Genomic DNA, 13,477 nt, shown 5'->3' with positions numbered 1-13,477 from the left:
AGCATGTATCTTTACACCCTACAAAAAAAGAAAATAAACATTATAAGTTGATCCATGGCTGTTATTAACACTTATAATAATACATGAACTAACCTTGTCGTCGGAGAAGATCAACTCGAATGTCTCTCCAGTCATGTTTGTGTATTGGCGCCAAGAGTGTAGCACTTTGACTTGGACCCTCCAAGCTGTCTTGTAAGGACGTATGTCCCTGAGGTATGCAAATGTAGCAGCCATGTAGATATGTTTTTTGTGAAGAGTTTTTTTTGCTGTAGGGATTTTTGGGTGCTCTGAGTAATAGTTGTATATGGTTGTGCTATATATAGTGTAGGAGAGGAATGAAGTCGACATTAACCTAAATTTTACACGGCGTGGGGATAAAGTTTAGTTATTTGCAATATATTTTCGAAATGTAAAATGAGATCTTCAACCATGGAATATTCCAAATTCTCTCGATCGATTATATTAACTTCTTTCTTCATTTCAGGAATATAAGAATATATGATTGACACAATTGTGGAGAGCAGAGATATTCCAAAAATTAAGGAACCTAGTTTCGATATGAGATCTATATATGGTTTGTTATTTATGATATTAGTTTTAAAAGATTTTCAAAATACTTGTGATGATGTATTCGTAGGCATAGAGGTCGGTTATCATAACTGATAAAATCTTGTTAAACTAAATGTCTTGTTATCGAAATCTAGTCAGTACTGAATGTATCTTATAAACCGATTAAGTATATTAAAGACTTTATTAACCTTTTTATTTCAACAGGAATGAAGATTATTTGAAGGGCAATCGTTGGTAGGCGAAATAGAAGGATCCGAGTAATCAAATTGGGTTAAAGATTGGAAAATTTACCGACCCGATTCAATATATTGACTACAATAACCTTAATGAAAACAGGCAAAATAATTGATGTTGAGGGTAATCGATGTCATAAGCAATTTAATAGGTGATGGCCAAAAATTTGTACTCCAAAAATGTTATAATAGATGTTAGATAAAATCATACATAGTGTTTATGGAGGGTGGAGACTAAAATTGGTATAGAAAAATTAAAGCTAAACCGAAACTAATTAATTAATTAGATTATTGAACCGAAGCAAAACCATCTAAACCGGGTAGGGTTTAAGGATACTGATACAGTTTGAAACTCCGTCACTTCCATCTAACGCTTCTTCGAGCTCTACCGCCACTTACAATGGCGTCATCATCATCAATCGACGAGCTTCCTTCGTCTGCCGCCGAAACCTTAACCTCCCAGCCTCCTTCATCCACCACTGAATCACTTCCGATGGAAACGTCAGCAATCGAAATCAACGGGCTTCCATTACTCACCAAAACCCTAACACCTCCTGCTCCGGCCGAGCCAATTCCAATGGAGACATCATCAATCGAAGTTCTTCATCCTGCTCCCGTCGAACCAATTCAATCGTCCGATTCAAATCCAACGGATAACATTGAATCCGTTGGGGAGAAACGGAAACGCGCGGATGATGAGAAGACCAATCTCGAATCGTCGGAGATGAAGGCTACTCCTTCGCCGTGGTGGAAGACGAGTCTTTGTTCTTATTTTAGGCGTGAGGCTTCGTGTAGCCATGGAAGTGAGTGTAAGTATGCTCATGGTGAGCAAGAGCTCCGGATGAAACCAGATAAAACTTGGGATCCGACTTCTGAGCGTGGTAAGAAGACGAAGGCGATGAAGATGTCTGAGAAAGAAGAGAAAGAAGATGAAGAGGTTTTGTTCACTGAGCAGATGATGGAATCAATTGATGATGATGGTAGTGTTTTTGATTTGTCGCTTAGTAAATGTTTGGTGCATTTACCAAGGAAATGGCAATCAGATGAACTGAAGACCTTCTTAGGAGAGCAGGTAAAGTCTCAGTTTTTGAATTTTGTATTTGGGAATTTGAATCAAATGTGTTCATGTTAGTGTAGTTAAATAGAACTTTGGTGTTTGATTAGTGTTGAAATTGCTTGTGAATTCAGGGACTGATTGATTGATTCATCGTTGCAGGGAGTTCAATATAAGTCTGCGAAGAAAAGACGAGGAATGATGGTTGGTTTTGTGACATTTGAGAATGCAGAACAATTGCAGAGCGGCGTGGAGGTTGTTTTTTTTGGTTTGTTTGTTGAGCTTATTTATTCCGAGATATATCGGAGGATGTTGTTTTGTTAATCTATTGAAAATTTATTGCAGATTTTGGATGGGAAAACTGTTAATAGCAATAAGTTGAAGATCGCCGATGTTCTTCCCCGCACATTTGACAAGAACGAAACAAAAAAATCGGTTAAATGTGCTCGTGAAGCTGTGACACCCTTGGCAGACATGCCTTACGCGGACCAGCTTGAACAAAAAAAGGCTTCTATTGGGCAAATGCTGAAAAAACTTGTCAGGATCATTCTCAACGTTTAGTTTTGCGTTGGTGTTTATTTGGTTTCAACTTCAATATACTGATTTTTAGTGGAAATATAAATTTCCTGGCAGGCAAGGAGTGCGCGTAAAGCTTGTCCAAATGGGAGGTCACTTCCAGAATGGGTCCTTACGTCTAGAGACAGAGGTAAGAAAACTATCCATTGTTGATTTCTAGTATTACACTTCTTAGCTGTTGGTTGGTGTATCTTCTTTGAAGTTGTAATTGCATTCTGGCAAAGTGAATACCTTTGATAACCATTTTGATTGGGTGGGATTTCTAATTCATACAATAAATCCTTAGGTGGTCTTGCATGCAACTTCGAGGGCATTATAGAATCACCAATTTCTAATGGCTACAGGAACAAGTGTGAGTTCTCGGTTGGATTATCTCTTCAGGGAAAGCCAACTGTTGGATTCAGTCTAGGAAGTTTTTGGTATATATACTTTTCTTCCCTCAAACTTGCGTTTTTCATATTGTCACGGGAAAAAGCTAATGCAAGATCTTTTTCAGCGCGGGTGTGACAGCAGTTGAGGAGCCTGTGAATTGCCCCAACGTCTCTCAAATTGCTCTTCAATATGCTTCAATCTTTCAGAAGTTTATAGAAAAATCAAAGCTCCAAGTTTGGAATAGGTTTGAACATAGTGGGTTCTGGCGACAGTTCTCGGTATGTGTATTGCACAACACGCTGTTATGGTATAGCTCAATCATGACTTTACCTAATTAATTTTTTCTTTCACCTTGCTCAAAATAAATATATTAGGTTCGAGAAGGGAGAAAACCTGGCGTGTTTTCAAATGACGAAGATGCGGTTACAAGAATTGCGGAGGTTATGCTTATTGTTCAGGTTTGTGTCTAGAATGGTCGTCGATGTTTTTCACCCATCCTACTATTATTTGTTTCTTTAGTCTCTCTATCTCGTGTGAAACTATTCAGGTTTGTTTAACTGGTTCTGATGAGGCAGAAGTGGCCACGGAGTATGAAGAAATGGCAAAAGCATTTGCTGAAGGAGCTAGAGCAAGCTCTCCAACTCTTCCTCTGACTGTATTAGTTGTTCAGGTGATTAATTTTCCTCACTTTTTATTTAATCATATTTAAAGGAAATGTATAATACAGTTTCCTAGCTCCAAGTCCCATTTTGTTATTCACTGCCTATATCGCTTCTTTCTCAGAACCATACAGGAATATCAAATGTTGCACCACCCGACGCCCCACTGCAAGTGCTGCCTATTCCAATGTCAGATAATGGGAAAAATCAGGAGCAGGCTACCAATGTCTTGACCGAAGCTCGGATTCATGATCATATTAACAACCTTCGGTTCAGCATTTCCCCGACAGCATTTTTTCAGGTAATAACTTAATCTTCACTAACAGTACATTTCAAAATCCCTTTGAATAATGTTTAATTGATTTGAAAACTAAATATCCAGGTTAATACTGTCACAGCAGAAAAGTTATACTCAGTTGCTGGAGACTGGGCTGGCCTTGGTCCGGACACTTTACTCTTCGATGTATGTTGTGGAACTGGAACAATCGGGCTTACACTGGCACATCGTGTTGGCATGGTAATACTCTGCTATTGAACTTGCAAAACCGATTAGTACCAATCCTTACCGTGTCTGTTGATTTGGTTAAAGCAATTATACTTTGTTTAACTACATCTGGTGACCAAAACTATAAAAGTGGGTACAACTGGTGCTGTGTTAAAAGGTTTTGGTGCTAACCGCTTAGGCTCTTACAGGTAATTGGCATAGAAATGAATGCTTCGGCTGTAGTGGATGCCGAAAGGAACGCAACAATCAATGGCATTAGCAACTGCAAGTTCATCTGCTCAAAGGCATGTAGCATTTGACAATAACAAATCTCGTAGTCGGTTCCATTATCTTAATCTTAATTCATGGTAGTTTGTTGGCTTTGTTATACAGGCAGAGACTGTGATGAGCTCTCTACTTAAACAGTACTTAGATGTGACTGAAATGGAAGAAGCTAAGCCTGTAAGTAATGCTAACGACAAAAAAATTCCCTCAACAGAAGAAATGTCAAACTCAGAGCATGTGGCTGATCAAAACCTACCTCCTCCAAACACTCAAGTAGAAGAACTTCAAGACAATGCACAGAAGGATTCCTCGTCCATAGAGCCGGAAAAAGCTATAAAACCACAGTTCAGAAACGTGGTTGCTATAGTCGATCCACCTCGTTCTGGACTTCATCCAGCTGTAATTAAAGCTTTAAGAACCCATCCCCGGCTAAAGAGGCTTGTGTTAGTCCCTTCTCTAAACACTCACTACCACAAACTTGGTTATGTCGACTCTGTTTCCTCTATTTGTTTAACACCAGAATTGCCGATCTTTGCTTTGATGCAGGTACATTTCATGCAACCCCGAAACGCTAGTGGCAAACGCGATAGAGCTTTGCACACCATCTTTTGATGAAGCGGATAGAGGAAACAAAACTTACAGAGGGAACAAGAATATAGGCATTGCCGGTTTGGCTCGTCGTAGAGCCAAGTCAATGCCAACTTCTGAGCCTTTTAGACCTGTCAAAGCCATGGCCGTTGATCTTTTCCCCCATACTGACCACTGTGAAATGGTAATGCTCCTTGAGAGGTAAGAATATGCAATAAACTCATTAAGAATGTGATGTAGCACCAAAAGAACAACCAACAACTATTTTTGTTTTGCATAAACACAATTTAAGGATTATATATGTTTTCCATTTTTCATAAGTGAAAAAAGTTTTTTAAATACAAAAAAGAATGGCTCTTTTAAAGGAACTCTCCTTCAGTAAAGCGAGTGTAACGAGCTCTGGTCATGTTATCTTTTCGTTTCTTGTAAACAAGAGCTCCGATAACCATTGCTCCTACTCCCAGTATTGCTCCAATGGCAATTCCGGCTTTCGTCAATGCACTCATTCCGCTATCTTCACCATTGTTGTCCTCGTATTCATCGCCGTCTTCTTCGCTTGCTTTGATATCATCTGGCATTCCCACATCTGGTGCGGGAGATGGTGCCGGAGATGGAAAATACTCTGTTTCCGGGTCAGAATCATCATCATCGTCGTCATCATCGTCAGCTGGAGCAGGAACTGGTGCTGGTCCAGGTGATGATGGAGATTGTGAGGAATCAGAGGGAGATTCCGCCTGAGGAGGTGGCAATGAAGGTGATGGAGAATCTGCTTGGGTTTCAGGTGCCGGTGATGAAGCTGGTGGCTTTGGGGAATCTGCTTCTGGTGAAAAAGACGGTGGGAGAGACGAATCTCCTTCCGGTGATGGCAAAGGAGAATCCGTTAAAGATTCACGTCCCAGCGAGACAGCAGGGGATGGAGATTCCTCCTGAGCATGCGCAAAGTTGACAATTAGGAGGAGGTACATTGATAGCATAACGATGATGAAACCGAGCTTTTTCGCCATTGCGATTCGATGTGTAGCTTTGATGCAATGTGATCGAATCAATCAATACACCAATAGCGAAATCTATATTCTCGTTACGAAGAACAAGGGACGGAGAGAAGGGATATGGAAGAAGCTGAATCGAATAATCAAATACATTTGTTTGTTAAATTATATAGTTAAACAAATATGTAAATATTATTTTATTGTGTTTGATCCACCCATGTCTAACGCATTACGCAGCGTTCAGATTTCAAACTTGGATGCATGTCTCTTTTTTGTTCTTTTCTATTTATAACACTTTGTATATGTATAATATACAAAATTTTAATAAACTTTTTTTTTTTTTTGTCTCTTGATTGAATCAAGAAGCCGTGATATAACGTATGATGAAAATATTTGGTAAGAAAAACCAGTTTTGGAGTTCTATATACTGTAAATTTAATAGATTGGAGTAGTTATTGTACAAATGGTTTATGTTTCAAGAAATGTTTTTAAGAATTAAATATGTGTTTTAATGTTTTTTCGGACGTAGCAACAAGTTAACACCAACAATAGTTGTCTACTATAATTCCACCAAAAAAAAAAAATAGTTGTCTACTATAACAGCAACAGAACCATAATACTCGACTTCGCTAAGTTAATCTATCAAAATATATGAGATATTCAAGGAATATTTAGGGCAAGTAAGCACATTTATTCTCCATAATTATTTGATTTATTTTTTGATTAATTGTTTGAATCCAATTTTTTCTCTATATGGTTAAACTTCATATTTACATGCAAAAAGTATGCTTATTTAATTAGTTCATATAGAAAGATATAGTTATTTATATCAAATGAAAAATAAGCTGTTGTAAAAATAGGCTTTCTTATTTTCACGTTAATTTCCTTATATATCCCTAACTCAAAACTACTTTTCATTAAATTAAATTACTAATCACTAATTAAATAAGAGATATACGTTCTTTTTTAGTTTGCATGAAAATTTTCAAAATTACATTTGATATAAAATACCACATAACTCTAATTGAAAAATGTGAGTTTATCTAATAGTAAATCTTTGTTGAAAAAAAATCTAATATTAAATCTTTATTATTAAAAAAAAAATCATGTTAGATGTATTTGTTCTTCCCACATAACACCAAAGCTGTTACTAATGGTTCTCTTATTATCATGGTTATGATGATGCATTTACTGTTGCATGCGTGTAGATGCATCATATATGGGTCTAGCCTAGGGTCTACCTCACTTCGAGAATTTTTCTTTGGAGCACTTTTATCACAAGAGGATTTAAGTTTGATGTATATTTGTTTAGTTGTTGTCTAAATAAAACATCAATTTTTGGTATTTTTCTAAGTATTTTTTTTTTTGTAAGACTGCACAATATTTGTATATTTGAATATTTGATGAATAAGTAATGTTTGCAGTTGTTGCAAAAAAAAAAAAATAATAATAATGTTTGCAGAAAAGAACTATAAGAAATATTACATTATTGTTTTTAACTGTTGGGTTAAAGCCCATAGTCGGCCCATTTGTATACGTGTCTGTCTCGTCTCGTTGCATCATCATCTTCCTCAGTTTCATTTTTTTTTTCTCGAGAAAACAAAAGAAACCCTTTCCCAATCCCAGCAAAATCAAACGAGAGTTTCACCATGATCAGCATTCTCGCTCAGGTTTCCCTCTTCATCCTTATCCTCCAGATTCCTTATTTTTTTTCTTTTGTTTCTAAAAATCGATTTGTTCAATCCATTGTTTAACGATTCTTCTACAGGAACGTCTTCTTGGTTTCACTCTTGGTAGCGCCTTGACTGGGCTCGTCGTTTTCGAGCAGCGAAAGCTCATTCATCAATCTGTTTCTGATCCTAAATCTCAATCCGTTGATCAATCTCAGGTTATCGCGTCCTTCTCTCCCTTTTCATCCCTAAAATATCATTAAATTTCCCTTAGTCTCTATGAAATCGAATCCAATTTAACCTTGAAGTGATGAGAATCTAGCTTAAGGCTTGATCTAGTACATTGACACATTAAGATTTGGATTTTGCCTTTTGAGTATTAGACTAGTTGGGTTTGTGATGGTTCTTAGATGAACTCATGGTTACGGTTTAGATAGTATTGGTGGTGCCAGTAGCTTTGAGTTGAACTTTGGGATATACTTTGTTTCCAGGTGAGAGATCGTATATTAGGGAAGAAGTATCGTGTGGAATTTGCATCTCTGTGGAACAAAGCTGTGGATCAGACTTTTGAACCTGCCATTGAATATCTTAGTTCGCGTAAATGGTAGAGATGGATAAGTTCTTTTGTTGGAAATGTGAAACTTCGAGAATACTCACGAATTCGATTGTTGTCCTGTTTTCAGTACTATGAGTTTGAGATGTAGACACACTCGGTTGTTATGGCCTTATCTGAATACATCACTATTCTTGTTTTGTCTACCTTCTTGAGAAGAGAATTGTTGTGTGTTTACTGAAAATGTTGACAAAAGGTTATGTTGTTTGGCTTAATGATTGAGATGCTGTGATGTATAACTTTTTATACTATGCTAGATTTGATTTCTTATCAGGTGATCAGTATTTGATTATACGGTAAACATTCGAATACTCTTGCTACTACCCATTGTAGAGGGAAATTTATATGTGTGCTTTATCATGTATCAAGCTTAAACACCAGTCTATATGGAATTGGAATAGTACATATCAGCATGGCAAACAGAAGTGTTGCGATGATTCCTTTGCAGTTGCAGCCACCGGGAGGGGGCAAGCAGCGGCATCCAGCGAAATGGTCCGAACTGGCATCCTGGTTTTTTGGTTGTGATTGAAAGAATGCAAATGCATGGAAATTTTAGGTATTTCTACTCTGTTTCAAAGCTTGTTGTTTTCATAGCTTCATGGGAGTAGTAATGCAAGAATTGTAGAGGTTATAGGCTTATTTGTTCAAGTTTGTTTCTCGGTTCATTAGCTTGAATGGTAGTTTATATCCTTTTTCGAGCCTAGTTCTTGTTTTGATTCTCTCTATGCTAAACCATACCATTGTTTTTGTACAACCCGTGCGTTTATAAATTGTTTAATTTATATTGCTACTCCCACTTACGCCAAACCAACAACATCAATGTTTATCGTCTCTCATCTTCGTTGTGCTATTTCTTTAGACAAAAACATGTTTTGTTGCTTTCAAAATTATGGTAAAGATGATTCAAACTCTGGTTTGACAAGAAACATGAGAATTTGTTTACGTTGTAGGGAACAAACTCAAACAAACCTAACCCAATTGAACTAGACTAAAACCAAACTTAACTAGACTAACAAACATGAAAACCAAAGCGACAATAACTTCGGTTTGTGTTTGGTCAAAGATTTATTAAAACCAAACAAATAACCAAAGTGGCCTTCCCTAAGAATTGGGTTGAGGCATTCTACTGTCGGATGAGCCATGGAGGGCAACAGGAGGTGCGTGTCGGTCTTCTGGGAGGTGTATGGCGTCCGCTGAATTGCGTGGGACAAGTTCGAGATTCTCGCAGTTGCAAATCTCCACCATGAAGCCGTCAGGGTCGTTGAAGAAGAGCTGATCAATGGCCGCATCTTTCTGGTCACCCACCGTCCTCTTGATGTACTTCACCTTCACTTCCTTGAGCCTCTTTTCCAAAGCTTCCATGTCTTCGCATTGGAAAGAGATGTGGTTATCCATCGGATCCAAATGGTCAGTATTAGAAGGTAACTTGTCTTCGTCCTTAGCTTGCACCAAGTGAATCCCTACACCGTAGTTGAAAAGCCACGCACCGTTGAAGTCAAACGAAGCTGGCCGCTCTATCTCCACGAACCCTAGCACCTTCGTGTAGAACTCCAAAGACTTTTTAACGTCTTTGCAAAGCCTTGAGACATGGTTCAACGCCATTAGAGGCGGCTTCGAGTTCGATTCACCATCGCCTTTCTTCTTCTTCTCCATCAAGATTCCGACGAGAGACACAGCTTTTACTTCGCCAAGAAGAAACAGAGAGTAGTAACCTTAAAAATGGGAGCGGCGGAGACTAATCGAAGGACACGTGACGGACGGCTGAATAGGGAGCTTGCATGTGTGAACACACATCGGTCACGTGTCACTCTTAACACTGTAACACACCTTTGCTTCATTTTTCTATTGGGCATGTGTTAGGTCCAAACCGTGAAGCTTAGGGACGACGTCGAGCGGCAAACACTTACCCACTTTATTAGACTATTACAATTTACAACTTACAAGTGTGTGGCAAGAGAGCGGTGAAGTATGTGAAGAAGATACGAGTTTTTGAAACTTTGTTTTTTTATTAATACTAATCATCATCATTATAGCAAAAACATAGAGAATCTTGAGAATAATAAACACTGCTTTGAGAAATCATTAGTGATTATGATGATTACTTATTTGGCGAAATGTATGAGCTAATTACATATCGTATGTACACATCCATATATCATTCTAACTTCTATAATATACCTACACAAGTACACAAAAATATATTTCTAAGTCAAATTGCACGTTTACACAACTACATTACCAATTTGCATAATGTTTGTGTAGACAACAAGATATATGTTGAAGCGATGATGTTGTCTTCAATAATGTTATCCCCACAAATGGATTTCAAAGGTGTCAAATGCATTATAATTTTTTTGTATGCTGTTTTTCGAATACTGTATATCCTCAAAAATTGTGATCTTCAAAATGTTTGCTTTTATTCTGTTGAAAAATCATATTTTACAGATTTTTTATACATTTTTTTAAACTTACTAAATATTATTAATATAACTAATTAAATTTGAAAAATTAACAAATCTAATATATATATTATATACGGTACGTATCCAGATGACTAGAATAGATTAGAGTTGACAAAAAAAATTTTAGTTTGTTTAGTTTTCTATTAATGAGATTAATATAGGTTTTTTACTTTTTTCATATGGCTCAGTTATAGAATTTTTATAGTATTATATTAGAGTTTTGATATGGTTATGCAGTAAACATGGTTAGGGCATCTTTAACGCTGCATTTCGTCGGCCCTTAGAAGAATAAACAAAACCCAGATAATTGTAACAGTGGATTTTGAAGGTCCATTCGGTGTTTGTCCAAGATGTTTTTGTGTGGGAGTCTTAAGCCACGTGTTATTTTCTGATAGGGTGTTATTTTTATTTTTCGAAAAGATTTTTGTTTTTGGCCAGTGAAAGAAAAGCAAAATCCCCAAATGTTTCTCTCGAACCCTAGCTGTGCGATTCGACGAGAGAACAAGCTTTTCGTCTTCTCCGGCTCATCCACTGTCTTTTCCGTCTCCTCCGAGTCCTCGTCACCGTGTTGTCGATCTCCTCCATCTCCTCCTCACCATCTCGTCCGTTCTGTCTCTCAATCTTCAGATCGATATAACTCAGGTACATGCAACAAATTGAAAGAGGATTTGGATGTCTTGTTGGTTTGATATTTGTTCTGGTATTTAGTTCAATGGTTTCATTTAGATATTTTTAAACTGTATAGATGAGAAAGCTTCTACAAAATCAGCTCCCAGGTTCCAAGAAGGCTTGTTAAAAAAAGGTGTTTAAGTGCCAGAGCGGAAGTTAAAAGGCCTAGTATATGTGAATGAGCAATTTGATGGATGGAAAGCTCACTGCCTCATGATCCTGCAAAGGAAATTTAACCAACAAACCTGTTGTTTTGCCCCTGATGAAGAGATACTAGCAGAAATAACAGAAATATTGCTGAAGGAGGGAATAGTAACAAGCAAGACAGATGCTAAGAAGCTCTGCATGCCTTTCGTTAAATTCAAGAAGGATGAGACAATATCTATTGGCACTTAGGCTTTAAATTTGAGGTTGCCGTTTGGAGAGATTGATGTCCTTCAGAGTAACATGGACTTGATCAATTGATCAAGCGGCAACTTGGTCTTGAAGAGGTTGAAGTATATTCTGCAGGTGACCCTGATAATGTTTCAAAAGCTGGTCCACATGCTTCAGTGCTGGAGCAGATTCGTCCTCCATCTCCGGGCAATCCTACCGCCATCTTTGTGACCAGGTAAAAACTAGTTATTTCATTACAATTGTTTCCTAGTAAAAGCACTAAGCAGCATGGATATTCCTCTTGTTTCTCGTCAGCTAACTGAAATCTTTACTGCTTCAGCACAAGTGTCTCCCCTCCAGTTTAAAAGTGTTGTGCCCATAGAATCATCTCTCTCTGCATATCTTCATGTAAGTAAGATCTCTTTCTATTTGACATTCATCTCTATTGTTTTCTATATGCAGTTTCTGGGTCTTTTTTTGTTGGATGTTATAGCTAATCTGGGTACTCAATGTGAGCTCATTGTGAACAAGGTAATCTATTTTACTTCTCTGTTTCTTGTTTAGTGATTCTCTGTATGACAACACAAATGATACATTGAATTAGTTGTATAACCATAGTAACTTTTATAGTAACAAAATAATGTATATGATCTTCTCTCTGTGTTTAAACAAGATGTCGAACTAGAATATGTGAAACCGTTAAGTAATACGATATGGATGTTGTGTCGTATGAAGAGGAGAACGAGCAGAGCTTGTAAACAACATAAGAAATATCTGCTCTTGTTTTAGTTTTGTAACCCTATTCGTTTTTCTACCTTCAGCATCTTCACTATGTTTAAGATTATGCTGTTGATTTTTGCATGTTTAGATGTAGATCATGTCAGTGACTATGGCTGTTCTCTCTCCCTGCCACTAGCTGCATCCAAAAGTGCTTGGTTCTGTGTGCAGCGACTATGGATGTTGTTGTTCTTGCCGTGATTTTGTTGGCCATGGCTGGCCACTCAAGTAAAAATATCTTTTCTGTGTCAAACCCTGCAATGTTTTAATAAAATAACCATTCTCTGTCTCATATAGATCCTCTTCTTTTCTTTTGATGGGAAAAGAGATTCTTCTTTTTTTTTTGTCATTTTGTTTCACAAAAATTCCTCCTTTCTCCCACTCTCTTTTAGAACAGAAAAGTCACAAATGGTTATGAATGTCTTATATGGGGTTTTATGTGTTTAGGTGGAACATGGTGTGAATGCAGAGAAGGGTTGAGCGAGGCAATGCTGCAGAAGACATTGGACTACGCATGTGGTGCAGGAGCTGATTGTGTACCCATTCACCAGAACGGACCTTGCTTCAATCCTAACACAGTTAGGTGTCCTTCTGTTTCATCTCAACACTCTTAGCTCTCTATATATACACAAACAAAAGCTTAAATCAAACCAGCATGTAAAGAAGCTCAACAAACTTCCTCCATGTGATTGGATGATAGTAGTAGACAGTTTTGCAACTTAAGCAGTGATATGTTTCTTATTTGTGATGGACTTCAAACTATAGCTTCTCTTCAATATAAAACATACTTTTGAAGTATCTCATTTTAATTTATATGTTTCAATTATTTATTTAATTAATTAAAAAAATATTAATATGTTTTATATTATTTTATTATTATAAATTTAACATCCTACAAGTTCAACCCATAATTACCTATATATTTGTGGGTTCTTAATATACACTATTACATTATTAATATACTAAAAAAACACTAAGCTACATCTTCAAGCTTATGCCATTAAAGATGCTCTTATGGCTAGGATGATAGGGACTTAAGTTTAATAAAAATGAGGGCCTTTTCAATATAATATTTATAGAAAAAAAAAGTACATTCAAAAT

The 13,477-nt window shown here is 37.1% G+C and overlaps 4 protein-coding genes and 2 long non-coding RNA genes across 7 annotated transcripts in view; 4 read left to right on the top strand and 2 right to left on the bottom strand.

Annotated features, from left to right (window-relative positions):
* Nucleotides 1-987, top strand: part of LOC111831000 — a 2,943-nt gene extending 1,956 nt beyond the window's left edge. The window contains exon 6 of the long non-coding RNA XR_002834286.1: nt 775-987. This is a non-coding gene — a long non-coding RNA (uncharacterized LOC111831000). The remainder of the gene's footprint in view (nt 1-774) is intronic.
* Nucleotides 988-1,168: 181 nt separating this feature from the next.
* LOC17889754 (zinc finger CCCH domain-containing protein 24) lies at nt 1,169-5,133 on the top strand. The gene is made up of 13 exons (XM_006293375.2): nt 1,169-1,875; nt 2,020-2,112; nt 2,203-2,394; nt 2,491-2,563; nt 2,720-2,852; nt 2,930-3,083; nt 3,180-3,263; nt 3,353-3,475; nt 3,589-3,765; nt 3,847-3,981; nt 4,158-4,253; nt 4,342-4,676; nt 4,780-5,133. The coding sequence occupies exons 1-13, from the start codon at nt 1,204-1,206 to the stop codon at nt 5,024-5,026; spliced, it is 2,514 nt and encodes an 837-aa protein (XP_006293437.2). The 5' UTR covers nt 1,169-1,203; the 3' UTR covers nt 5,027-5,133.
* Nucleotides 5,134-5,160: 27 nt separating this feature from the next.
* On the bottom strand, nt 5,161-6,108 carry LOC17889330 (vegetative cell wall protein gp1). The gene has a single exon (XM_006296222.2). It carries the CDS (start codon nt 5,823-5,825, stop codon nt 5,181-5,183), a length of 645 nt encoding a protein of 214 aa, XP_006296284.1. The 5' UTR covers nt 5,826-6,108; the 3' UTR covers nt 5,161-5,180.
* A 1,282-nt stretch (nt 6,109-7,390) lies between these two features.
* LOC17889848 lies at nt 7,391-8,344 on the top strand. The gene is made up of 3 exons (XM_006295219.2): nt 7,391-7,480; nt 7,579-7,698; nt 7,972-8,344. Exons 1-3 carry the CDS (start codon nt 7,460-7,462, stop codon nt 8,086-8,088), a joined length of 258 nt encoding a protein of 85 aa, XP_006295281.2. The 5' UTR covers nt 7,391-7,459; the 3' UTR covers nt 8,089-8,344.
* An 850-nt stretch (nt 8,345-9,194) lies between these two features.
* On the bottom strand, nt 9,195-9,746 carry LOC17889094 (lactoylglutathione lyase). Its single transcript, XM_023785101.1, has one exon. It carries the CDS (start codon nt 9,744-9,746, stop codon nt 9,195-9,197), a length of 552 nt encoding a protein of 183 aa, XP_023640869.1.
* Nucleotides 9,747-10,885: 1,139 nt separating this feature from the next.
* LOC17890433 lies at nt 10,886-13,185 on the top strand. 2 transcript variants are annotated; one of them, XR_002834241.1, is made up of 5 exons: nt 10,886-11,197; nt 11,301-11,834; nt 11,940-12,130; nt 12,474-12,604; nt 12,824-13,185. It is a non-coding gene; the product is annotated as an uncharacterized LOC17890433 (long non-coding RNA). The 2 variants fall into 2 exon arrangements; XR_002834240.1 differs by having other exon boundaries at nt 10,889-11,197; nt 12,468-12,604.
* The last annotated feature ends 292 nt before the right edge of the window (nt 13,186-13,477 follow it).

This window comes from Capsella rubella, unplaced genomic scaffold (genome assembly GCF_000375325.1).
Source record: "Capsella rubella cultivar Monte Gargano unplaced genomic scaffold, Caprub1_0 scaffold_4, whole genome shotgun sequence".
In the NCBI taxonomy this organism is placed as follows: domain Eukaryota; kingdom Viridiplantae; phylum Streptophyta; class Magnoliopsida; order Brassicales; family Brassicaceae; genus Capsella; species Capsella rubella.
The sequence above is the reverse complement of the archived record's forward strand: the minus strand, read 5'-3'. Positions and strand labels throughout refer to the sequence as shown.

Coding starts and splice junctions, on each gene's coding strand:
- LOC17889754 (XM_006293375.2), top strand. CDS start 1,204: ATGGCGTCATCATCATCAATCGACGAGCTTCCTTCGTCTGCCGCCGAA. Junction 2,853..2,929: donor TTCAGTCTAGGAAGTTTTTG/GTATATATACTT, acceptor GATCTTTTTCAG/CGCGGGTGTGACAGCAGTTG. Junction 4,254..4,341: donor GCAAGTTCATCTGCTCAAAG/GCATGTAGCATT, acceptor TTTGTTATACAG/GCAGAGACTGTGATGAGCTC.
- LOC17889330 (XM_006296222.2), bottom strand. CDS start 5,825: ATGGCGAAAAAGCTCGGTTTCATCATCGTTATGCTATCAATGTACCTC.
- LOC17889848 (XM_006295219.2), top strand. CDS start 7,460: ATGATCAGCATTCTCGCTCAG. Junction 7,481..7,578: donor TGATCAGCATTCTCGCTCAG/GTTTCCCTCTTC, acceptor ATTCTTCTACAG/GAACGTCTTCTTGGTTTCAC. Junction 7,699..7,971: donor AATCCGTTGATCAATCTCAG/GTTATCGCGTCC, acceptor CTTTGTTTCCAG/GTGAGAGATCGTATATTAGG.
- LOC17889094 (XM_023785101.1), bottom strand. CDS start 9,746: ATGGAGAAGAAGAAGAAAGGCGATGGTGAATCGAACTCGAAGCCGCCT.